At 39.1% G+C, this 27,070-nt stretch overlaps 1 protein-coding gene across 1 annotated transcript in view; it reads right to left on the reverse strand.

Moving 5' to 3' along the window:
• The window catches only part of SLC13A1 (solute carrier family 13 member 1), a 99,468-nt gene extending 73,343 nt beyond the window's left edge, over positions 1 to 26,125 (reverse strand). Inside the window, 1 exon segment of the mRNA XM_021699394.1 lies at positions 26,027 to 26,125. Within this exon segment, the coding sequence (XP_021555069.1) occupies positions 26,027 to 26,125 (99 nt within the window).
• Between the last annotated feature and the right edge of the window lie 945 nt (positions 26,126 to 27,070).

Genomic DNA, 27,070 nt, shown 5'->3' on the forward strand with positions numbered 1-27,070 from the left:
AAACTTGTCCAAAAATTGAAGAGATGGGAATGCTCACAAATTCATTTTATGAGGCCAGCATCAACCTGATACCAAACCCAGAAAAGGACACACAAGAAAAAAAAAATTACAGGCCAATATCCCTAATGAACATAGATGCAAAATCCTCAACAAAATATTAGCTAACTGAATTCAACAGTACGTTAAAAGGATCATTCATCACGATCAAGTGAGGTTTATTCCACGGATGCAAGAATGGTTCAACATCCACAAATCTATCAAGGTGATACACCACATTAATGAAGGATAAAATTCATATGATCATCTCAGTAGATGCAGAAAAAGCATCTGACAAAACTCAACATCCATTTATGATAAAAACTCTCAACAAGGTGAGTATAGATGGAATGTACCTCAATATAAAAAAAGCCATATGTAACAAGCCCATAGCTATCATCATACTCAATGGTAAAAAGCTGAAAGCCTTTCCTTTAAGATCAGGAACAAGACAAGTGTACCCATTCTCACTACTTCTACTCAACATAGTACTGGAAGTTCTAGCCAGAATAATTAGGCAATAAAAAGAAATAAAAGAATTTCAAATTAGAAGGAAGAAGTAAAACTGTCACTATTTGCAGATGACATAACATTATATAGAGAAAAATCTTAAAGACTCCACCAAAAAACTATTAGGGCTAATAAACAAATTCAATAAAATTGCAGGATACAAAATCAATATACAAAAATCTGTTGCATTTTATACAGTAACAATGAACTGTCAGAAAAAGAAATTAAGAAAAAATCCCATTTACAACTGCATTAAAAAGTATAAAATACCTGGGAATAAATTCAACCAGGAGGTGAAAGACCTACCTGTATATTAAACACTGTAAGACATTGATGAAAGAAATCGAAGAAGACACAAACAAATGGAAAAATATTCTGTGCTCATGGTTTGAAAGAATTAATGTTGTTAAGATGTCCATATTACCCAAAGCATCCAACAGATTCAATGAAATTCCTATCAAAATTTCAATGACATTTTTCACAGAATTTGAACAAACAATGCTAAAATTTGTATGGAACACAAAAAGCATGAATAACCAAGCAATCTTGAGAAAGAAAACAAAGCTAGAGGCATCATACTCCCTGATTTCAAACCATATTACAAATCTATAATAATCAAAACAATACCAAAAATGGTATTGGCATTAAAAACAGATTCCAAAGTGTACCAATTTTTTTTACTGTCCTTCAAATAAATAGAAAAAATAGTTATTAAAAAAACAAATTAATAGATCAATGGGACAGAATAGAGAGCTCACAAATAAACCCACATAGATATGGTCAATTAATTTATGACAAAGGAACCAAGAGTATACAATGGGGAAAGGACAAGCCCTTCAATAAATAGTATTTGGAAAACTGGATGGCCACATGCAAAAGAATGAAACTAGACCACTGCCTTATACCAGATACAAAAAGTAATTCAAAATGGATTAAAGACTTGAATGTAAGACCGAAATTTATAAACTAGAAGAGAACATAGTAAGCTCCTTGACACTGGTCTTGGTGATACGTTTTTTTGGATCTGACTCAAAAGGCAAAAGCAACAAAAGCAAAAATAAACAAATGTGACTGCATCAAACTGTGGAGCTTATGCATAGAGAAGGAAATCAAATAAAAGTCAACCTAATGAATGAGAGAAAATATCTGCAAATTATATATTTGGTAAGGAGTTAATATCCAAAATATAAAAATAATCCATAAAACTCAGTAACAAAAACAATAATGAAAAAATAGGCAGAGGATCTGAATAGACATTTCTAAAGAAGACATACAGATGGTCAACAGGCACATGAAAGATGCTCAGTATCTCTAACCATCAGGGGAATGCAAATCAAAACCACACTGAGATCAATCCACACCTGTTAGAATGGCTATGAAAAGGAAAGAAATAAGAAGTGCTGACAAGGATGTGGAGAAAAGGGGAACCCTCATTCATTGTTGGTGGGAATGTAAATTGGTGTAGGCACAAAGGAAAACAGCGTGGAGGTCCTTCAAAAAATTAAAAACAGAACTACCATATGACTCAGTAATTCCATTACCGGGTACTTATCTGAAGAATATGAAAACACTAATTTGAAAAGATACACACACCCCTATGTTCATTGCAGCATTACTTAACAATAGCCAAGGTATGAAACAATTTAAGTGTCCATTGATGGATGAATGGATAAAGAAGCTGTGGTGTATATATGTAATATATATATAGAGAGAGAGAGAGAGATAGAAGGAGATGTCACACACACACATTCGTTGGAATCTCTCAGCCATAAAAAAATAATAAAATGTTGCCCTTTGTGGCAACATGCATGGCCCTCAAGGGTATTAAGCTAAGTGAAATAAGTTACACGGGGAAAGACAAATACCACATGATTTTACTTATATATGGAATCTAATAGACCCATGAGCAAACAAAATCAGACCAAGCCAAACTCATAGATAAAGAGAATAGATTGGTGGTTGCTGGAGGGGAAGGAGTTGAGGAAGGTAGACAAAATGAGTTGAAGAGAATCAAAAGGTATAAAATTCCAGTTATAGAATAAAGAAGTCATGGGGATGTATGTACAACAAGATGCTAAGAAAGAAAATCTTAAAAGTTCCTATCATAAAAAAAAAAAAAAAAGGTAACTTTGGTTGCAGATGGTAACTAGACTTACTGCGGTGACCATTTCACAATGTATACAAATGTGGAATCGTGTTTAATTATACCTGAAACTAAGAGAATGTTGGATATCAATTATACTTCAATAAAAAATGGTTGAAATGTATTATTATATTTGGCTTATATAAAAGATTTTGAAATGGAATCACCTGGAATGTATTAAGTGATTGACAAAAGTTAGCATCTATTACATGGCTTTGTTTTGCTCTCACAGGGCTTAATCTCTGCAAATTCTGAGTTGCATGTGAAAAATTTATAAAAACTGCTGTCTGAGTTTAATGAGGTATTTTATTTATGGTTTTCCCAGGGCAATAACATTTCTAGTTCTGCTGCCCCCCCGATTCTCCCACGTCAGGGTGAATCCTCGGAGCTTGGTGTTTGGTCACCTAGCGTCCCTGCACTTTCAGTGGGAGGGTCTAAGAAATCCTTAATAAACTAGGATTACGTTGCACCTTCACCATGTTCTCTCTTCAAAGGAGAAAGAATAAAGATGTTTGGATGTTAATAGTTTTATAGAAAGTCTGCCTCTATAACCTTGAAAATAAAACAGTGAAACAAAGCTGGGCCTTGACTAAAACTTCCTAATTTGCTCTGGAGAGAATTTGTGAATACTAACTTAATTAATTAATTTTTTAAAAAAGATTTTATTTATTTATTTTAGAGACAGAGAGAGTGTGAGCAGGAGGAGGGGCAGGGGAGAAGGAGACAATCTCAAACAGACTCTGCACTGAGTATAGAGTCCAATGTGGGGCTCAATCTCATGACGCTGAAATCATTACCTGAGCCGAAATCAAGGGTCAGATGCTCAACCAACTGAGCGACCCAGGCGCCCCCCACAATACTAGCTTAATTTAAAATACCAATGCATGGGGCGCCTGGGTGGCTCAGTCATTAAGCGTCTGCCTTCGGCTCAGGTCATGATCCCAGGGTCCTGGGATCGAGTCCCACATCGGGCTCCCTGCTCGGCAGGAAGCCTGCTTCTCCCTCTCCCACTCCCCCTGCTTGTGTTCCTGCTCTCGCTGTCTCTCTCTCTGTCAAATAAATAAATAAAAAATCTTTAAAAAAAAATAAAATAAAATACCAATGCATGAGAATGACCAGGCCTGCATTTTCTCTTGGTGAGAACACATGAATAACCCAACCTCCTTACCACTTTGTTTTCTATCATACTTGCAGGAACCTAGATTTCAAAGATAAATGAACCCCTTCACAGCCTTGCTCTTTTGCCACAACCAAATCCTCTATCTATCCCTGTCATTTTCTCTCTCAGATATGCCCCTCAACCTCCACCCCACTTCCTCCACTGCAGGCAAGCCTATTGCACACCACACCGTCATCCAGGAGCCACTTTGATTTTGTCATTCCCTTGCATAAAGCCAGATTAAGGGACTAGTAACCCTACAACAACTTGGAGCATCAACCTATAAGGGCCTGCTTAGAACAGAAAAATAAATAGAAAATCCAGTGCTAGCTAACATAACCCCTGTTTCATCTCAACATGGGTCTATTTCAGCTAGACATCATAGTCTGCTCAGAAGTGGCAACTTTTAAAATGCAATAAAAAGCAAAATTTCAAGAATTAAATTATTAGTTTCCCTAACAACTTTCATACTTTAACTGCCTAGCCCTGACTTAAAATCAAGTCAGTGATTTTCAGTTGTTTATCGGAAATAATCTAAAATCCTCATCTTGCATTAGAGGTCACCTGCAGTCTAACTATAATAAGACTTACCCGACTTACCCCAATACTTCCTGACATCACATCTCTATTTCTATACAGTTTATTGCCTTCTTGATGTTTGGGTTATGATCCCTGCTCCTCATCATGCAACCTTTTTCTGAACTTTTAATACATAATGTTCGGCCAAGTAGTCATACTGGTAAGTCCCCAGATGCCCATAAGTGACAGCTTCTAACTGCCTGTAACTATACTCTGGACTCTTGGACCCTTTGACCCAGTTTGACTATTGAGACGAAGCAGCAAGCTGACGACCAAGTCTAACAAGAACATACATTTTATTTGACTCACGGTGTTATGTATACGTGTGGGTTTCATTTGAAACATGATCTACAAACCAACACATTTCATATTAAAAATAAAATCTGGATTTCTGGCTTTCCTTGAAAAACTAAGGAGTTTGGTAATATTAGGATCATATTCTTCCATGTCAACAATTCTTCGAACTCAAGGAGAGCTTACCCTTTAAAGACAGACTTGTGCTTTTCAGTTCTGCACAGCACTGCACCATTTCACTTTATTCTCTTATCTGCTTGGCCTTTGTTAGCATTTTAATAAAATCTCTGGTAATAAAAATGCTACCTTGATACTCTGCCTTGCAAAAAAATCTTATTTTACCATTCCAGAATCAACACTTCGGCCGTTTGTTTGAATTGTTCTGCCCAACCCCCAGTGTGGTCCATGGACCAGCAGCATCGGCATGACCTCAGAGCTTGTGAGCAATGCAGAAATCAGGCCCTTCCCCAGATTTACTGAATCAGAATCAGTATTTTCAGGTTCCCCAGGTGATTCTTATAGAGGTTCAAGTTTGAGAAGCACTGGGTTACTTCTTCTTCCAGACCTTACCTTTTATCTTTAACTCTGGGTCCAACTTGGAAACCGGACACTTGCTTCCAGGTAATGTTCTACCGAAATTCAATCCCCAGATTCAGAACGTATTTTGTTCTTCTTCTTTTTTTTTTTTTTTTCTTAACATATATTGCATTATTTGTTTCAGAGGTACAGATCTGAGATTCAACAGTCTTGCACAACTCACAGCGCTTACCAGAGCACATACCCTCCCCAGTGTCTATCACCCAGTCACCCCATCCCTCCCACCCCACCCCCTACTCCAGCAACCCTCAGTTCGTTTCCTGCGATTAAGAATTCCTCATATCAGTGAGATCATATAATACATGTCTTTCACTGTTTGACTTATTTCACTCAACATAATACCCTCCAGTTCCATCCACGTCGTTGCAAACGGCAAGATCTCATTCCTTTTGATGGCTGCATAATATTCCATTGTATATATATACCACTTCTTTATCCATTCATCTGTCGATGGACATCTTGGCTCTTTCCACAGTTTGGCTATTGTGGACATTGCTGCCATAAACATCGGGGTGCACGTACCCTTTCAGATCCCTACTTTTGTATCTTTGGGGTAAATACCCAGTAGTGCAATTGCTGGATCATAGGGTAGCTCTATTTTCAACTTTTTGAGGAACCTCCATACTGTTTTCCAGAGTGGCTGCACCAGCTTGCATTCCCACCAACAGTGTAGGAGGGTTCCCTTTCTCCGCATCCCCGCCAACATCTGTCGTTTCCTGACTTGTTAATTTTAGCCGTTCTGACTGGTGTGAGGTGGTATCTCATTGAGGTTTTGATTTGGATTTCCCTGATGCCGAGCGATATTGAGCACTTTTTCATGTGTCTGTTGGCCATTTGGATGTCTTCTTTGGAAACATGTCTGTTCATGTCTTCTGCCCATTTCTTGATTGGATTCTTTGTTCTTTGGATGTTGAGTTTGATGAGTTCTTTATAGATTTTGGATACTAGCCCTTTATCTGATATGTCATTTGCAAATATCTTCTCCCATTCTGTCGGTTGTCTTTTGGTTTTGTTGACTGTTTCCTTTGCTTTGCAAAAGCTTTTTATCTTGATGATGTCCCAATAGTTCATTCTTGCCCTTGCTTCCCTTGCCTTTGGCGATGTTTCTAGGAAGAAGTTGCTGCAGCTGAGGTCAAAGAGGTTGCTGCCTGTGTTCTCCTTTAGGATTTTGATGGACTCCTGTCTCACACTGAGGTCTTTCAACCATTTGGAGTCTATTTTTGTATGTGGTGTAAGGAAATGGTCCAGTTTCATTCTTCTGCATGTGGCTATCCAATTTTCCCAACACCATTTGTTGAAGAGACTGTCTTTTTTCCATTGGACATTCTTTCCTGCTTTGTCAAAGATGAGTTGACCATAGAGTTGAGGGTCCATTTCTGGGCTCTCTATTCTGTTCCATTGATCTATGTATCTGTTTTTGTGCCAGTACCATACTGTCTTGATGATGACAGCTTTGTAATAGAGCTGGAAGTCCGGAATTGTGATGCCGCCAGCTTTGCTTTTCTTTTTCAACATTCCTCTGGCTATGCGGGGTCTTTTCTGGTTCCATACAAATTTTAGGATTATTTGTTCCATTTCTTTGAAAAAAGTGGATGGTATTTTGTTTTTTTTTGTTTTTTTCTTTTTGAGTTTTAATTTTTTTTTATTCTTATGTTAATCCCCATACATTACATCATTAGTTTTAGATGAAGTGTTCCATGATTCATTGTTTGTGCATAACACCCAGTTCTCCATGCAGAATGTGCCCTCCTCAATACCCACCACCAGGCTAACCCATCCTCCCACCCCCCTCCCCTCTAGAACCCTCAGTTTGTTTTTCAGAGTCCATCCTCTCTCATGGTTCGTCTACCCCTCCGATTTCCCCCGATTCATTCTTCCCCTCCCGCTACCTTCTTCTTCTTCTTCTTTTTTTTTCCTTAACATATATTGCATTATTTGTTTCAGAGGTACAGATCTGAGATTCAACAGTCTTGCACAATTCACAGCGCTTACCAGAGCACATACCCTCCCCAGTGTCTATCACCCAGTCACCCCATCCCTCCCACCCCACCCCCCACTCCAGCAACCCTCAGTTTGTTTCCTGCAATTAAGAATTCCTCATATCAGTGAGATCATATGATACATGTCTTTCTTTCTCTGTTTGACTTATTTCACTCAACATAATACCCTCCAGTTCCATCCACGTCGTTGCAAATGGCAAGATCTCATTCCTTTTGATGGCTGCATAATATTCCATTGTATATATATACCACATCTTCTTTATCCATTCATCTGTCGATGGACATCTTGGCTCTTTCCACAGTTTGGCTATTGTGGACATTGCTGCTATAAACATCGGGGTGCACGTACCCCTTCGGATCCCTACTTTTGTATCTTTGGGGTAAATACCCAGTAGTGCAATTGCTGGATCATAGGGTAGTTCTATTTTCAACTTTTTGAGGAACCTCCATACTGTTTTCCAGAGTGGCTGCACCAGCTTGCATTCCCACCAACAGTGTAGGAGGGTTCCCTTTCTCCGCATCCCCGCCAACATCTGTCGTTTCCTGACTTGTTAATTTTAGCCGTTCTGACTGGTGTGAGGTGGTATCTCATTGAGGTTTTGATTTGGATTTCCCTGATGCCGAGCGATATTGAGCACTTTTTCATGTGTCTGTTGGCCATTTGGATGTCTTCTTTGGAAACATGTCTGTTCATGTCTTCTGCCCATTTCTTGATTGGATTCTTTGTTCTTTGGGTGTTGAGTTTGATGAGTTCTTTATAGATTTTGGATACTAGCCCTTTATCTGATATGTCATTTGCAAATATCTTCTCCCATTCTGTCAGTTGTCTTTTGGTTTTGTGGACTGTTTCCTTTGCTTTGCAAAAGCTTTTTATCTTGATGAAGTCCCAATAGTTCATTCTTGCCCTTGCTTCCCTTGCCTTTGGCGATGTTTCTAGGAAGAAGTTGCTTCGGCTGAGGTCGAAGAGGTTGCTGCCCGTGTTCTCCTTTAGGATTTTGATGGACTCCTGTCTCACATTGAGGTCTTTCAACCATTTGGAGTCTATTTTTGTGCATGGTGTAAGGAGATGGTCCAGTTTCATTCTTCTTCATGTGGCTATCCAATTTTCCCAACACCATTTGTTGAAGAGACTGTCTTTATTCCATTGGACATTCTTTCCTGCTTTGTCAAAGATGAGTTGAGCATAGAGTTGAGGGTCCATTTTTGGGCTCTCTATTTTGTTCCTTTGATCTATGTGTCTGTTTTTGTGCCAGTACCATACTGTCTTGATGATGACAGCTTTGTAATAGAGCTGGAAGTCCGGAATTGTGATGCCTCCAGCTTTGCCCTTCTTTTTCAACATTCCTCTGGCTATTCGGGGTCTTTTCTGGTTCCATACAAATTTTAGGATTATTTGTTCCATTTCTTTGAAAAAAGTGGATGGTATTTTGATGGGGATTGCATTGAATGTGTAGATTGCTCTAGGTAGCATTGACATCTTCACAATATTTGTTCTTCCAATCCATGAGCATGGAACATTTTTCCATTTCTTTGTGTCTTCCTCAATTTCTTTCATGAGTATTTTATAGTTTTCTGAGGACAGATCCTTTGTCTCTTTGGTTAGATTTATTCCTAGGTATCTTATGGTTTTGGGTGCAATTGTAAATGGGATCGACTCTTTAATTTCTCTTTCTTCTGTCTTGTTGTTGGTGTATAGGAATGCCACTGACTTCTGTGCATTGATTTTATATCCTGCCACTTTACTGAATTCCTGTATGAGTTCTAGCAGTTTTGGGGTGGAGTCTTTTGGGTTTTCCACATAAAGTATCATAACATCTGCAAAGAGTGAGAGTTTGACTTCTTCTTTGCCAATTTGGATGCCTTTGATTTCTTTTTGTTGTCTGATTGCTGTGGCTAGGACTTCCAATACTATGTTGAATAGCAGTGGTGATAGTGGACATCCCTGCCGCATTCCTGACCTTAGGGGGAAAGCTCTGTTTTTCCCCATTGAGAATGATATTCGCTGTAGGTTTTTCATAGATGGCTTTTATGATATTGAGGTATGTACCCTCTATGCCTATACTCTGAAGAGTTCTGATCAAGAAAGGATGCTGTACTTTGTCAAAAGCTTTTTCTGCATCTATTGAGAGGATCATATGATTCTTGTTCTTTCTTTTGTTAATGTATCACGTTGATTGATTTGTGGATGTTGAACCAACCTTGCAGCCCAGGGATAAATCCCACTTGGTCGTGGTGAATAATCCTTTTAATGTACTGTTGGATCCCATTGGCTAGTATTTTGGTGAGAATTTTTGCATCCATGTTCATCAGGGATATTGGTCTGTAATTCTCCTTTTTGATGGGGTCTTTGTCTGGTTTTGGGATCAAGGTAATGCTGGCCTCATAAAATGAGTTGGGAAGTTTTCCTTCCATTTCTAGTTTTTGGAACAGTTTCAGAAGAATAGGTATTAATTCTTCTTGAAATGTTTGGTAGAATTCCCCTGGGAAGCCATCTGGCCCTGGGCTCTTGCTTTTTGGGAGATTTTTGATGACTGCTTCAATTTCCTTAGTGGTTATAGGTCTGTTCAGGTTTTCTATTTCTTCCTGGTTCAGTTTTGGTAGTTGATACATCTCTAGGAATGCATCCATTTCTTCCAGGTTATCGAATTTGCTGGCATAGAGTTGCTCATAATATGTTCTTATAATTGTTTGTATTTCTTTGGTGTTGCTTGTGATCTCTCCTCTTTCATTCATGATTTTGTTGATTTGGGGCATTTCTCTTTTCTTTTTGATAAGTCTGGCCAGGGGTTTATCAATCTTGTTAATTCTTTCAAAGAACCAGCTCCTAGTTTCATTGATCTGTTCTGCTGTTCTTTTAGTTTCTATTTCATTGATTTCTGCTCTGATCTTTATTATTTCTCTTCTCCTGCTGGGTTTAGGCTTTATGGGCTGTTCTTTCTCCAGCTCCTTTAGGTGGAGGGTTAGGTTGTGTACTTGAGACCTTTCTTGTTTCTTGAGAAAGGCTTGTATTGCTATATACTTTCCTCTTAGGACTGCCTTTGCTGCATCCCAAAGATTTTGAATAGTTGTGTTTTCATTTTCATTGGTTTCCATGTATTTTTTTAATTCTTTTTTAATTTCCTGGTTGACCCATTCATTCTTCAGTAGGATGCTCTTTAGCCTCCATGTATTTGAGTTCTTTCTGACTTTCCTCTTGTGATTGAGTTCTAGTTTCAAAGCATTATGGTCTGAAAATAGGCAGGGAATGATCCCAATCTTTTGGTACTGGTTGAGACCTGATTTATGACCTAGGATGTGATCTATTCTGGAGAATGTTCCATGGGGACTAGAGAAGAATGTGTATTCCATTGCTTTGGGATGGAATGTTCTGAATATGTCTGTGAAGTCCATTTGGTCCAGTGTGTCATTTAAAGTCTTTATTTCCTTGTTGATCTTTTGCTTAGACGATCTGTCCATTTCAGTGAGGGGGGTGTTAAAGTCCCCCACTATTATTGTATTGTTGTCAATGTGTTTCTTTGCTTTTGTTATTAATTGCCTTATATAATTGGCTGCTCCCATGTTAGGGGCATAGATATTTACAATTGTTAGATCTTCTTGTTGGATAGACCCTTTAAGTAGGATATAGTGTCCTTCCTCATCTCTTATTACAGTCTTTGGTTTAAAATCTAATTTGTCTGATCTAAGGATTGCCACCCCAGCTTTCTTTTGGTGTCCATTAGCATAGTAAATGGTTTTCCACCCCCTCACTTTCAATCTGGGGGTGTCTTTGGTTCTAAAATGAGTCTCTTGCAGACAGCATATCGATGGGTCTTCGTTTTTAATCCAGTCTGATAGCCTATGTCTTTTGATTGGGGCATTTAGCCCATTTACATTCAGGGTAACTACTGAAAGATAGGAATTTAGTGCCATTGTATTGCCTGTAAGGTGAGTGTTACCGTATATTGTCTGTGTTCCTTTCTGGTCTATGTTGCTTTTAGGCTCTCTCTTTGCTTAGAGGACCCCTTTCAAGATTTCTTGTAGGGCTGGTTTTGTGTTTGCAAATTCCTTTAGTTTTTGTTTGTCCTGGGAGCTTTTTATCTCTCCTTCAATTTTCAATGACAGCCTAGCTGGATAGAGTATTCTTGGCTGCATATTTTTCTCATTTAGTGCTCTGAATATATCCTGCCAGTCCTTTCTGGCCTGCCAGGTCTCTGTGGATAGGTCTGTTGCCAATCTAATGTTTCTACCCTTGTAGGTTACATATCTCTTCTCCCGAGCTGCTTTCAGGATTTTCTCTTTGTCTATGAGACTCGTAAGTTTTACTATTAGATGTCGGGGTGTTGAACTATTTTTATTGATTTTGAGAGGGGTTCTCAGAACGTATTTTGAAAAGCTGCCCATCCTTCAGTGTTAAGGTTCAAATTTACGTCTTATCTATGCAGCTTCCCCCAAACATTCATGCACATTTTATATTTTTGCATATGAGTCCCAGGAGGTTATAACTGCAACTGGCTAAGGCATCATATCTGCATTGTTCCTAAGAGCTGCCTTCCCAGAATCTGTGGGAAATGCCCCATTTTTCATAACTTAATGAAAGCTTAAAGTCTAGAAAAAGAGGAATACAGAATTATCCAGAGGGCTAGGGCTGGGTGGGTAGGATGGCAATCTGTCTCAGTTTTCTTGGGATAGTGCTGGTTTCCACCTGTTGTCTTTCTGATTAGCAACCCTTTTCATTCTCAAGTGTCCCTCATTGATAAATTACGCAGATTTCCTATTGATGGGTCCACCATCCTAGGAATATCTCCTTCCAATTCCTGTTTTCTATTATGTGATCTTTCTTGGTCAGGCTTGGAGTCATGGGCAGGAAAGTGTTCTTTCCCATCAACACCCTTCAGGCATTTAACAACAGAAGGTTAATACAGATACAGTGTCAAGCATTTTCTTTTAAGAATCTAATATTAAGGGGCGCCTGGGTAGCTCAGTTGTTAAGCATCTGCCTTCGGCTCAGGTCCTGATCCCAGGGTCCTGGGCTTGAGCCCCGCATCTGGCTCCCTGCTCAGCCGGAAGCCTGCTTCTCCCTTTCCCCCTCCTTGTGTTCCCTCTCTCACTGTGTCTCTCTCTGTCAAATAAATAAATAAAATCTCAAAAAAAAAAAAGAATCTAATATTAAAATATATAGAATTACTTTTTAAAACCAAAGATCTGTGAACATTCTTATTAAGAAGAAGTAACAAAAGATACAGGAAAACATTTCATTGTTTTCTATTATTCATACATATTCAAAAAAACTAATATTAGGGTGAGTAATTTTTGGTGAACAGGTTCTTCTGATGAAGAAGAAAACTCGTAAGTTGTCTGTGCTGTCACTGGAAGTGTGTCCTGGATATCTGATTCACAGAACCAGCTCTGCAGTAGGGGGAAAATTCCTTTATTCTGTCAGTAGAAATCCAGAGACTGACCCGTTATCTCTAGCTATATCATCTTTGTCTCCTGTTGATCCCTTTAATGTTTTTCTCTTCCCTCTCTCTACCTTCTTAGCAATCCCCCTGCTCCTAAAATGGAGCCGCTCCACCATTACCACCACCAGCCATCACCACCACCACTCCTACTACCACAGGCAAACAATGATAAAGCAACAATAAAAGAAGGCCCATTGTCAAGTCAGTTAGACTGTGGGTGAATTGTTTTCCCCTCTCTTTCAATTCTTCCCAAGTCTAGTGGAAGTCGCTGATGTCCTTATTAAAATGAACTCTGCAACCATAACAAGTAATAATTTGAATAACATTTTGTTCTAGAAATAGCAAAGCACTTTGGTACATGAGTTCTTGAGCTGAATTAGAGCAACACAATAATGTCTACTTCTTTTTTGTTTATTGTGATGGAAAATATAGAAAGGAAAAAAAGATTCAAAAGTCTAAGACCGATCTTACAAAAAAGATTTTTTAAAATCATGATTCAGTCCCAAAATACTACATGAAACAAAGGGTACGGGGAGTTGAGAGGGCTTCCTCCAATAAAAATACCTCAAAATAAAAGAACAAAATTTTCTGTTCAAAAATTTATATATTCCCTACCATTTCCAAAAATTACATGGGTAATTTTCAGCAAACAAACCACATGCAGCCAGACAGAGGCAGTTGTGCAGAATACAGATGTTGTAAATCCCATTACATAGCATGAGGTGTAATGTCACTTAACCAGGGTTTCCCGCTCTGTGTGTGTACACCATGCCTCCCTGGCTCATTTAGGGCCACCTCCACCTTTTCTATTGTACGAAGATTCTCCAATAGCACCAGAGAGATGAAGCTATTAAGTGCAGACTGATTATCAATATGGAGAGGAAATTTCTGTTTCCTGACGAAGAAAAATGTATTAGAAATCTTCTAGCAATCTATCCTTTTTTTCTTTATTTTTTTTATTATGTTCATTTAGCCAGCATATAGTACATCATTAGTTTTTTTTTAATTTTTTTATTGTTATGTTAATCCCCATACATTACATCATTAGTTTTAGATGTAGTGTTCCATGATTCATTGTTTGTGCATAACACCCAGTGCTCCATGCAGAACATGCCCTCCTTAATACCCATCATCCGGTTACCCCATTCCTCCACCCCCCCTCCCTTCTGCAACCCTCAGTTTGGTTCCCAGAGTCCAGAGTCTCTCATGGTTTGTCTCCCCCTCTGATTTCTTCCCATTCAGTTTTCCCTCCCTTCCTCTGTGGTCCTCTGCCCTATTCCTTATGTTCCACATAGCAGTGAAACCATATGATAATTGTCTTTCTCTGCTTGACTTATTTCACTTAGCATAATTCCCTCCAGTTCCATCTATGTCGATGCAAATGGTGGGTATTCATCCTTTCTGATGGCTGAGTAATATTCCATAGTATATATGAACCGCATCTTCTTTATCCATTCATCTATTGAAGGGCATCTTAGCTCCTTCTAGTTTGGCTATTGTGGACATTGCTGCTATGAACATTGGGGTGCACATACCCCTTCTTTTCACTAAATATCATTAATAAACAACATATGGTTTTAAAGACTTTTTTTAAAATTTATTTGACAGAGAGAGACACAGCGAGAGTGGAAACACAAGCAGGGGGAGTGGGAGAGGGAGAAGCAGCCTTCCCACCGAGCAAGGAGCCTGATGTGGGACTCGATCCCAGAACCCTGGGATCATGACCTGAGCCGAAGGCAGATGCTTAACGACTGAGCCACCCAGGCGCTCCAACATATGGTTTTACAATCAAATAAGGTTTACTGCATATATTATTTTTCAACTTGTTTTTTCACTCATGTGAAGAATGCCTTTTTACTCTATCATTTTAGTCATATATTTCAAGAATGCATTCATATTGATACATGTAGACCTATTGTTAATTCATTTTAAATGAACATGGCATTTCTTTTTATGTATGTATTACAATTCATTTGTCCATTTTTCTACTGAAGGCTCTTTCCCTTCAATTTTTCATTATTATAAGGCTATGAACATCTTTCTACCTGACTTTATGTGGATATAGGAAAGAAATTTTCTAAGCTAGAGTATAAAAGTGGTAGTGAAATTTCTGAATGGAAGGGGTGGATTCTAATTGTAGTGGGTACTGCCCAATTGCTATCCAAGATGGTTGTATCGGTTTACATCAATACCAACAATGTGAGAAAGTTCCTTTTTTACCAACCATTAGTATATTGGGCTAATTTATTTGACAATCTGATGGTATAAAAAAGTTCTTCTTAATTTAATTTGTATTTGCTTGAATACCACTGAAGTATTTTTTCGTGGTTATTGAACATAATTGTTTCTCTCCTGCAAACTACCTTATTTATAGCCTCTTACCATTTTTCTGTTGCTTGTTTGCTTCTCTTTTTCACAAATTTGTGGTTATTTTTAGATTCATAATTATATCTTTGTGAGTGAAATATTTGCAAATATTTTTCTTAATCTTTGGCTGATCTCTGGAATTTGCTTTATTCTATTTTTGGATGACAAGATTTTACTGCAGTTATTTTTAAATTCTTTGTTATGTTTTTTGTTTGTTTTTACTACCTTGTATGAGAAATTCTTCCTGTATTACATACTTCCATATTTTTTTCTAAAGTTTAAAAATTTTCAAGTGTGGGGCCTTGATTTATTTGTATAGGAAACTGATACCTTATTTTTCTTAAATGGGGAGCCAAAATGCCCTGGCTTTTTAAATTGGATGGTCCATCTTCTCCCCACCAATTCCTGTTGCTATGTCAAATTTTTACAAATGCAGGCACATATGTTTCTGGGCTCTTTATTTTGTCCCTCAATCATGGCCACCTTTTAAAAATCACTTCTTGCAAAATTATTAAACTTTTAATTATTACAGCTTTTCAACAAGTTCTACAATCTGTATCTCAAGACCCTCAAACTTGCCCTGATTCCCCTATTGTTTTCATTCTATTTGGAGTGCTTTCATCACTGTGTTGATTCCATTCTCAGTCTTTCTTTTTTATTATTATTAAGCTTTTCTTTCTTTTTTTAATTTAAATTCAGTTAATTAACATATAGTGTATTATTAGTTTTAGAGGTAAAGTTTAGTGATTTATCGTCTTTTTAAGATTTTATTTATTTGTCAGAGAGAGGGAGAGTGGGAGAGCGAGCACAAGCATGGGGGGAGCGGCAGGCAGAGGGAGAAGCAGGCTCCCCACTGAGTAGGGAGCCTGACTCGGGACTCGATCCCAGGACCCTGGGATCATGACCTGAGCTGAAGGCAGACACTTAACCGACTGAGCCACCCAGGCGCCCCTCATCAGTCTTATATAATACCCAGTGCTCATTACATCACATGCCCTCCTTAGTGTCCATCACCCAATTACCCCATCCCTACACCCAACCCCCTCCAGCAACCCTCAGTTTGTTTCCTGAGATTAAGAGTCTCTCATGGTTTGTCTCCCTCTCTGATTTTGTCTTGTTTTATTTTTCTCTCCCTTCCCCTATGATCCTGTTTTGTTTCTTAAATTGCACAAATGAGTGAGATCATATGATAATTGTCTTTCTCAGATTGACTTATTTCGCTTAGCATAATATCCTCTAGTTTTATCCACATTGTTGCAAAAGGCAAGATTTCATTTTTTTGATGGCCGAGTATTCCACCCCACATCTTCTTTATTCATTTATCTCTCGATGGACATCTGGCCTCTTTCCATAGTTTGACTATTCTCAGTCTTTCTTAATTATCTTCTTGCATGTTGAGATTGAGTGGTAGTTGTTTTATTTTTGTGTTTATTCTTTCTGTAGTCTTTATTCCTCATCTAGAAGCTTTACAGTTGCCTCCAGTAAGTCCCTAGCTTCCCATCTGGAATGTCTTATCTTGGCAGCCTGGGGTCCTGTCTTACCAGGACAGTGCAAATCCAATCATCTAGCTGGATCCAGTAGCTTGAGTCAGGTTCTGGTGGGGAGGTTGGGAAGTGCCTACCTCCCATGAATGCTACCACAGACAGTTGTCTGTAGCTTTTTTTTTTTTTTTTTTTTGGTAGCAAGAAAACTACTCTCTGACCCTTAATTCGGGTCATTGAACTTGACTGACCCCAGGATGATGTGGGAGCATTTTCAATCATAGGTCCTCACCTTCACTGCCCGTTTGCTTGTCTGACCCGTTCTGGTCAATGGAAACATGTATTTGCTTCATATTTAAAGTGGAGAATGGTTGGGGTAGAGGTGTCCTAACTGTATGAACTTCATCTACACTGCTAATCATAAACTTTACTGATAGAAGAACTTATTTAAAAGACGAAGACATCTAACAAGTAAATTGACAAATCTGCTTTTCTGACTTATGAATAAGTAAAAGGATGGGAAAATAACATCTATGAATGCCTACTACACACCAGATACAATACTTGGTGTTCCACATGACTTATCTTATTTAGTCCACACCAACATTCTTTGAGGTGGGTATTGTAATTCCATGTTCAAGTAGGGATCAATGATCACATTGCTAGTATGTGGTAGAGCCAGGCTTCAATCCAAGCAAAAATGCCACGAAAGCATATATTTTGTTGTTTATGGCTCTATTCCCAGCACTTAAAGCAGCACCAGGCACGTAGCAAGCACTCAGTAATATTTGTTGAATAACTGTTTTCTTCTCACGGTTTTTCTGTGTTCTTCCTACAGTTGTTTCTATTTATATGTCTTGATCCCTATATAAAAGTCTTAATAGCTATCCTAAACATAAAATTCTTCAGGATAGGAACCTCTTTTCTTTGCCTTTTCTTTTTTCTTTCCTACTTGCTGGCACCGGATATCTTAACCCTCACCCCAGTGGGGGAATGTCTCTCCAGTTTTCCCGGAGCTCTCATCTCTCTTGCCAGTAAACAAGAACTGGAGCTGAAACTTCTCCTGCATTGGTTACTTCCTCACAGCTGACACTTTCATACTTCCCCAGGCCCCATTTAACAATAACACAGTCATATCTTGTCTTAACCATCTCAACCAAGTGCAGCCAGGGTACTTGCTGCAGAGGTAGGACGGCAAATGAAGCTATGACTAGGCCATTTGGATAATGGCTTCTCCCCCACAAATTCCGACTGTCAAATTGTCTTGGGAAGTGTGGCTGATTATATTTAAAAATCACCTTGGTTCTCTTTTAAATTATACCTCCAGATGGAATTGAAATAAAAATTGGCTGTAAAATATAGTTTTTTTCACCCCTTCCCTCCATTTTTTAATGACACTCTGATATTAGGGAGCAATTTGGCTGATGGATTAGTACGCATGTGGATATGATCTCTCAGCACAGCTTGAGAAAAGCAGGACCAATCATAGGCCTCACTCACTGCAATTGATTTTCTAAAGGGAAAGCAGAGCAATTAAGAAAGGAGGAAAATCATGCATTTTAAATCTGGGTGCTACAAGAAAAACACTATTATTATTTGACAGAGCCTGTAAAGGGCTTTGCATGGTTTGTGATACACCTACCCCTTCTGCTGCAGTGATTTCTCAAGACTCAATCCGTATTAATTGCAAGGCTTAAAATGATTGGAAATATTCTCCTGTCGGAAGATAAAGAGTAAGGAGGAGCTCAACTTACAAAGTCAAGGAAAAATAACTAGCATTTCTTGTTGGTTTTTAGCCCATAGCAGGGAAAGGCAACTGGTGGAGCCACTATGCCAATTACTGGAGAATGTTTAACTCCTTCTTTTCATTTAACCTCTGCAACTAATTAGCAATGAAGATGCACCATCTTCACCCCCCTGTGCACACAATGGAGTTCACCTGGTTCTGCAACCTGAGAATGCATTAGAGGGTGATCAAAATGCAGTCTGTGGATTAACTGCTTCAGAATCAGGAGGAGTCTGGTAAGCGTGCACCGTCTTGGGCTTCACAGCCAGAGCTTGTGATTTTTAAACAAGTAGCTCAGGTGAATTTGCGGCAGCCGATCCACAGATAACATTTAAAACTCTTTTAAGAGCCTTGTTCACTTTACAGATGACGAAGTGGGCCAGGGGTAGCATGACAGAATCACTTGGGGAGTTTTTTCGGATATGCGAGAGAAGTCAGGGCGGCTGAGGCTATGCTGTGGCAAAAGTCCCTAAATCTCAGCAGCTTAGACAACCAAAGTCTGGCTTGCTCCTACTATCTGTCCACCATGGGTCATGGTTACCCTGCAATCCAGGCAGAGGGAGGCCTCATCTCAACTTGGACTTTTGTAATCGAAGACCCAGAAACAATGGAGTAAGGCAAACTGTACGTAAGCTTTTAAAGACCTGATACAAATACCATTGAAGAAACGATATCCTCGATGGGCTTGGGAGTCAGATAATCCTCTTACTCCCTTTACAGGCTATGTGATTGGGCAAATTGCTTAACCTCTTTCATTAAGTCTCTGCTCATCTGTAACAGTGGGGATGATATGGAGTATTTCTAATGGTTGCCATGAAGCTTATAATGGGTATTCACATTCATTATCGGTACCAAGCTGGGTATAAAAATGTACCATGGAAGGAAAAAAAGAGACACTCTCCTCTTACACCAGCGTTCTTGTTCTGTCCCTTTGCCACACTTGTCACTCTACTGGAAGTTCTTTCCTTTCATCATCTTCTTTCCTCCGAGGTCTAGATTAAGTTCCCCCCACCCTTCTGCCATGGGAAATCATCAGTCATTCATTCAGCATAGCTACCAGCTATCTACTGTGTGACTGGCACTATGTTCTTAAGGCCTTTACATCTGGCGGGGAGGGAATGATGAAAGCAAAATGGAAGACATACTATAACGCAGGCCGAGGTATCCATTATGCAATGAGGGCATTGAGGAGGATTCTCAGTTTGTATCACTGCTGGAGCTGCCTTTCTCAAGAAGGACAGAGCAAGAGGGGAGAGCATTCCAGGACAAGGGTACAGCATGTGACAAGACCGAGAGGCAAGAATAGCCATGAATAGTCAATAGTAACCCAGGGACTGCAAATAGCGAAATATCGCTAAGGTGGAAAACAGGAATGCGCGAGACAGGTACTGGGGGCTTAGGGGAGGGTTGTTAGGACAAACAAATGGCAAAATCTTGAAAATCCGTCAGTGTACACATGTTTTGTGTAGATATTTTTCCCCCTGTAGGCAAAAGGGAATCACTGAAGAAGTTTGACCAGGGGTACAATAGGACCAGGTTGGCATTTTAAAAATAGTGCTCTGGCAGGAGACTTTCGGGAAAAGACTGTGAAATGGTCCATGGCAAAGAGAAATGGGACAGCCTCAAGGAAAGCAGTGCCAGGAATGGAGATGAAGAAGCAGATGGGAGGGGGGTGGATTTAGGAGGTGAGGCAACATAGTCTGATGATTTGCAGCACCTGAGATGACACACAGGTTTCAGACTGGGAATGGGGTGAAGGCTAGCAGGTTCTCTGAGACAAAGAAAGCAGAAGGAGAGGCAGGTGGTGGGCAAGTGGGACTGTGTATGGTTGGGGGCATGGAGGGGCTGGAGGAGGATGTATCCCCAGAGATTTATCTACCTTTTAATTACATGTTTAGACACAAATGATGTGTTTAAATCATTTGGTACTTATTTATATACAACCGTATTTTTTTAGAGATTTTATTTATTTATTTGACACAGAGAAAGAGAGATAGTGAGAGAGAGAGACAGCACAGGCAGGGGGAGCAGGAGAGGGGGAAGCAGGCTCCCCACTGAGCAAAGAGCCCAATGTGGGGCTTGATCCCAGGACTCCGGGATCATGACCTGAGCTAAAGGCAGATGCTTAACTGACTGAGCCACCCAGGCGCCCCTATATACAACCTTATTTTGTGATTAATGTTTGCCACAGTGTATATTGACTTTTCAGAAACTGTGCAAGCTACTTGAAAGCAGAAACATTAATTTAAACTTACGTTTATATCCCACAGTTCACTTAGCACAATACTTTGGGTTTGTAAGTTCTCATAAAATATTCATGAAAGACTATATATCAAATTTGGATTTCCTGGTTTTGTTCATCTACCACATTACTATCATGATTTCTATTTTTTCTTTTTCCTTGCCCTCCATCATTCTGATGCTCTTTTGTGACTAAAATGCTTACTTTCTTGGAGTTTACAGCATTTCCCCCCTTATCTTAAATCTCTACCATATTTTAAACCAACATTTAAGACAGTATCAATTATTTCTATTAATATGTTTATTTGACTTGTCCCTTTCAAAGTTCATGTTTTCTTGGAATTCCTCCCTTTCCTCTTCTTTCACTTGTAGTCATTTTAAATTCTCTCCCCTTTATTTTCATTTTCTCTGTGAGACTTCCCAACCTACCACTTCTCTCCTTCTAGTACATTCTTTATCACTTACAAGTTACATTTCTCTATGAACATGATATTTCTCCTGTTTTTGTTTTTGTTTTTTTAAGATTTGGCACCATAAGTCTCTCATTATGTACCATTTCTTCTATTTATTATAATTTCTATCATAACTTTAAAATTCATGATATAGCAGATGAATATATTGTGAAGGAAGCATAGATAGCACACGACAGCTGCAGAAATACAGCTGGCCCTTAATGCTGTAGTTCCTCCCTCCCTAACCCGTGCTGTGTCTGTGCACTAATGCTCTGCTGTGTTGATTCTCCCATTCTCTTTTCTCTTCAAGTCTCTCTTGGTGCAAGATATTTTGCAGAGAAACCTTGAAGTATCTGAGAGATAACTGAAATCTGGTTTTGGTTTTACAACCAATCAACTAGGGCATGCTGCTCAATATCTGCGTGTCTATTTCCCTTCTCCTTATCTCAAAAAGGGATCCTGGGGCATCTGGGTGGCTCAGTCAGTTAAGAGGGCTAAGCATGGGACTCTTACTTTCAGCTCAGGTCAAGATCTCAGGGTCATGAGATGGACTGGGTGTGGGGCTCCGCTCTCAGGGCAGAATCTGCTTGAGATTCTCTCCCCCACCCTCTTCCTCTCCCCCTCCCCTCACTTATGCTCACATGTGCTTGCTCGCTCTCTCTCAAATAAATGAAAAAATAAGATAAAATCTAAAAAAGGGGTCCTAATTAGAGATAAACTAGAGATAAGCCAACAAAGATATACCTGGAAGAAATGCACTCTACACACAGAAAATATTATTGCTCAATTTTCTCTACTTACTGCTCCTCAAAACACACTGCCTTCTTTTTGTCTCTTTGTTTTATTAATAGAAATACAAAGAAAAGTTAAGAATTGAAAAAATGAGTAAGGAAATAGTATAGAGTACTGAGAAAAGTAAAAACAAGATACTAGAAATAGTAATAAAAGAACAAAGTTGCACAGAGGATATCACTGGAACAATGGCATGTGCCCTAGGCCAATTTTAACTTTTTATCTGAGAATATTTAAGAAATTTCCCCTCCAAAATGAGAAAAACTCACTGCAATTATTAATTTCATTCAAATATTTACAGAAATGGGAATTATGTTACAGGCTTGTTTTATTGATCACTTTAACTACTACTAATTGGAGAAAGACTAAGACTACTTCTTTGTTTATGTGACAAAAAGATAGCATTTCTGATGTTTCAGTGTAAAGCAATAAGAAAATAGGATTCCTTTAGTAAAGTGACATTTATCCCGATATATTAGGTGTATACTTATTATAACACTTGGGAAGCTATAAAGACACAAATATTCAGTTGTGGTTGAAATCACAGCTCTAGAGTCAGACAGATGTTGATTGGAGACATTTATATAGCCACATTTTGGTAAGCTATTTACTTGTTTCTGTCTCTGTTTCTAATCTGCAAAATTGGACTAATAATTATACCTAATTCATAAGGATTAAATTTGAGGTTTTGTTTGACTTATGCCTGTGAGCATATTCTTCTTTGCTATAAAATTTCCATAAAAACATTGAAAAACACAGTCCGAAAATTTCTTCCAACTAGAAGATATTAAGATGCCAACCTAATGCTGTGACTCCAGGTGAATATCTGGGCACAGGTGTGAAGGGAAGGGGCAGCGTATCCTGACAAACTGACATGACCTACTTGTATAGCTGGGATTCTGGGACATTCAGCAAATGGCATATAAGACCGCTACTTCAGTCCTCATAGGCCTGTCCCCAGTCATTAGAATCATTGCAATGTTCTACCTTGAAGACATTGAGTAGCATGAGGTCAATTGAGGAAATGGCCAAGATACACCTTGTCTGTGGTTTGACCTGTCTAAAATTTTATCACAAAGAGAAATACCTGAGTTGTTGATAATGACTATCAAGCCACACTTTATATAACTCTTCAAGATGAGGGTAAATCTTCAAAAATACAAATATAGAAAAGACTAAAACATAACCACTGTTAAAACATGAATTCTGAGTTCTGACAGACTCTGTGTTTAAATCCAGTTTCTACAGCATCTATGTGATCTTTGTTGGGTTATATATCTTTGAGCATCAATTTCCTCAAATGTAAAATGGGAATGATAGAACATACGTGATTGTCTTCTTGGTTTGGAATGAAGGTTAAATAAGATAATTTGGATAAAGTAGCTGGCAGAATGCCTAGAAAAGAGGTATGCTCTGCAAAGGGAATCCCTTCTCCTTCACTTTGGATATTACATTGCAAAGCCACTGGGGGTTTCTTATCATTGATGCCACATTTCTGAACTGAGATGGAATTAAAGTAAGGGTTAAAGCCAGTCTATAGAAACAACTCAATAATCAGGAGAAAAATGAAAAACAACAACAACAACAACAAAAAACCCCAAAACAAACAACAGTCAGTAATTCACTGTTGATTCTACATTGTATAGACTTACTGTGTTTTTATAAAGCAAATTGATTTTTTGTTTTGTTTGAATTCTTTAGTTGTTCTATTACTGAGTGTTTAGAAGCATTGAGTTCTCCAGTTCAGTAACCTGAAAGTTACAAGATTGACTTGCATCGGTGTCAAAGTAGCCTCTCCTTTAAGTTCATACCCTCCAAAGGCCTATTTTCTTTGAAAAAAAAAGTTCTGCTTTCATTGTAAGCAAGAGTTAAAATAATATTCATTGAGTTTCAATCATGAGATTGAATGATTAAATATGCATTTGAAGTAGCCAAAATGAAATCATGTTATTGTACTAGGAAAAAACCCTCACATTAACATTGAGTTTTAACAAATGAGTTGATTAGAGGAAAAGGAAAGAGGAACACAGTTCATCAAATGCAACTTGATGCCAGGTCCCTGGTTTCTCCACAGACCTAATGTACTCTTGTCATAGCACCTTGCAAAAAAAAAATCAATGACTGGATTTTTTAGCAAGAATACACTTTCTGATTAATGAATCATGCACAGAAACCACTGCTTTTCATTTATTTAGTTGTTCTCCCTTTCAAAGAATTTACATTAACTTTCTCTGAAAATTATGGAAGATAATCAAAGTGTCACGCATGTGTGCATCAAAGGAGTAGTAGCCATAGCCCAAGTTTGTACTGACTAGTTTAATTTCTGATTTTCTCTGCCATAAGTGAGGACTTAAGTTGAAACTAACCCAGAAATATAACAATATAGCAGGGGTCCAGGTATGAACCAGGATGTATTCATAGTAGAATGGTAGAATTCAGCCAGGTCTAGGGAACCCACAGGACCAGGGGAGTTAAAAGAGAAGGCCATCATGCATGCTAGATAGAGTAACAAGTCTTCAAAGGGGTTTTGGGTTTTGGGTTGAGTATTCAGATTGGAGCCCTGTGCCTGTGACTCAAATTTGTCATCTAGTGGCCACCAGAGACCCATATAGGAGTCTTCAGAAGTAGCTGGAGTGGGAGGGAAAAGGAGGAGAGGGAAAGATTAATCACACAAAATTTGAAAAACAACACCAACCAAACCAAAACACTGGACTGTGCCTATTGTTTTCACTAGAAATTCTTTAAGGCTTTTGAGGGTTCAGAACGATGTTTGACCAAAAAGGGTGGGGAGTCCTTCCCTCCCTCAACAGGAAACAGTGAGACATCAGTGTAAGGACAGGCCCAGCCGAGGGAAGCTGCTAGAGCTGGGTGGTTGCCCTCTGCAGCAGAAAACCCATAGCCAGGGGCAGCAGAGGCCAGTCCCTTCTCCGACTTAGCAGGCAGAGGAGACCTTGGTAGAATCAAAAAGGACTTTTCATTAGCTCACATGAATTTCCTTCAGAGGTTCCCAGAGCAGTGGCAGACTTTTGAGGATCCATCGTATTATAATTACTGATTCTATTTTAACCCAGACTGGTAAAACCTTGATTAATACTTGTTAGAGAAGAGCATCAGAAAGGCATCCTGGGGTGGTGGGAATTGCACCAGCTGTGGGTCAACACATTTGCGGAGACTCTTGTGGCCCTACCTACTGTGTGCCAGGCACTGCTCCGAGGGAGTGCTTGATGAGTGCTTAGGCGTTTAATCCTCACAGCAAGGCTGTGCCTATCCCAATCTTACATATGAGAAAACAGAAGCATAGAGAAGTTAACTAATTTGCCCAGGTCACTCAGCTTGTAAGTGGTATACCTGGGACCTAAAGCAGAAAGCCTAACTCTAGTGCTTGTCCTCTTAGCAACTGACACTCACCATGCCTGACGTAAAGAAGGTGCTCACTAAATGTGTGCCGATTCTAATCATTTTAGCATGGGATTAAAAATGTCCTGGGTTTATTGTTCTGGACTTAGTAGACTGACTACACTTAAAAGCAAACAGAAAAATGCTTATAGTATACCAAAATGAAATAAAATCTCAAATGATCAGAACATAGTGTAATAATTTATTAAATTTTCTGAGTGACCAAGGAAAATTACTTCATGCTTTCAATGTTTTCTCATCCCATAAGGAAACAATATTTCTAGGAGGTTTGGTGGCCCATAGCAAGCCTTGGAGCTGACAAGTAAATTAGTCTGTGCTAGACGCTGGGGCTCCCCGTTGTTTTTCTAGCTCTTCCCCGGGTATCACGTTGCTGCCCGGGCTTGGGAGAGGGGATTGTGCTAACCCAGGCTCCTCCTTGGAGACTGATTAACCAGAATGACAAGATCTCAAGGGTTGTGCCTCTTTGCTCTTCCTCTCATCTAGTTGCCAGACAGAGAACAATTCTGATTGAGTATATTATTTAATTACTGTAGTTAGTCATACTGAGAATCAACCAACATTAACCATTAAAAAGGAGAACAGAGGACAAAACACGACGTATGACCATCCTGACTTCCAACTCAAAGTGGCACCCCTCCCCCCACTCAGCTCTGAACGAGGCAATTACATAGAAACCATAAAGGACAATTAAATAAATCAGGAAACCCACCAGCCTATTCTCCAGGTTCACTTACCCTGGTGCGAACGATGATTGGCAATGGCAGTAAAACCAACAGAGTGAAAACTATAAGGAGAAACCGGCGATAAACTAAAATATAACTGAGGACTTTCATTGTCCTGAGCAGGAGCCTTTGACAGTGCTCTCCTCAAAATAAGGCAGATGTTAAATAGCCAACGTGGATTAATATTTCTCCAGCCCATCATCTTCATTTACTGCCCTAGACTGATCAACATGAGTTAAAATTAAATCTTGATTTTTATTGTTTTACTGTCACAATTAACATGGAAGATAAGCCCAAGAGTGTTTGCAAGAAATCACATTCCACTTGCTAGTGTGGCTTTTGAAAGATACAACTGTTCTTTCCCTACTTAATTTGTTCACATTAACTAGAATATTGACTGGCCATATCTAGGAGAAGGCAAAATTGTGAGGTTCATTAAGTTTGCCCACAGTGAGGCCCCTCTGGCCCTTCTGACGTCCCCTGACTTCTGGGCTCTGCACTTGGGTGGTGCCTCGGGCAATCTCTACCAGATGCCTCCAATGGTCTTCCTAAGAAAGTGCATTTTCAGTGTGTGAATTGAAATAGCAAATCCAATAGTAGGAATTTTAGTGTATGGCAGTGTGAAAGGTAAAGGTTTTGGTACAGATGGATTTTTCTAGGGCTTCTCAGATAATGTGTTGAGGCAGCCCTCTACATTGCCTACATGAAGTTTGGCTCAGAGAAGTGCCCCTGACCTCTCTCATTTGGGAATTCTCTGCACTCATTCAAAAGATAAATAACACTGCTTCTGATGTTGAGCAGCATTTTTCTCCCCAGTACCACATTTAGTTGCAAAGTGATTTATCTACTGTTTGAAAGCAAAGTTCTGTATATTTCTTGAACCCTATGGCCTCTTTTGACAGAAAACCAAAAGTTATCATAAAGCCTTATATAAGCCCTCCCCTGTTCCACTCAGGATTGAGTTGATACTATTGTGCTGATATTGACTAGATAATTAACAAGGAATCTGCACAGAGATGAGTCATTGGGGCCATCCAAGGGGTGAGTGTGTGTGTG

This window comes from Neomonachus schauinslandi, chromosome 12 (genome assembly GCF_002201575.2).
Source record: "Neomonachus schauinslandi chromosome 12, ASM220157v2, whole genome shotgun sequence".
Taxonomy (NCBI): Eukaryota; Metazoa; Chordata; class Mammalia; order Carnivora; family Phocidae; genus Neomonachus; species Neomonachus schauinslandi.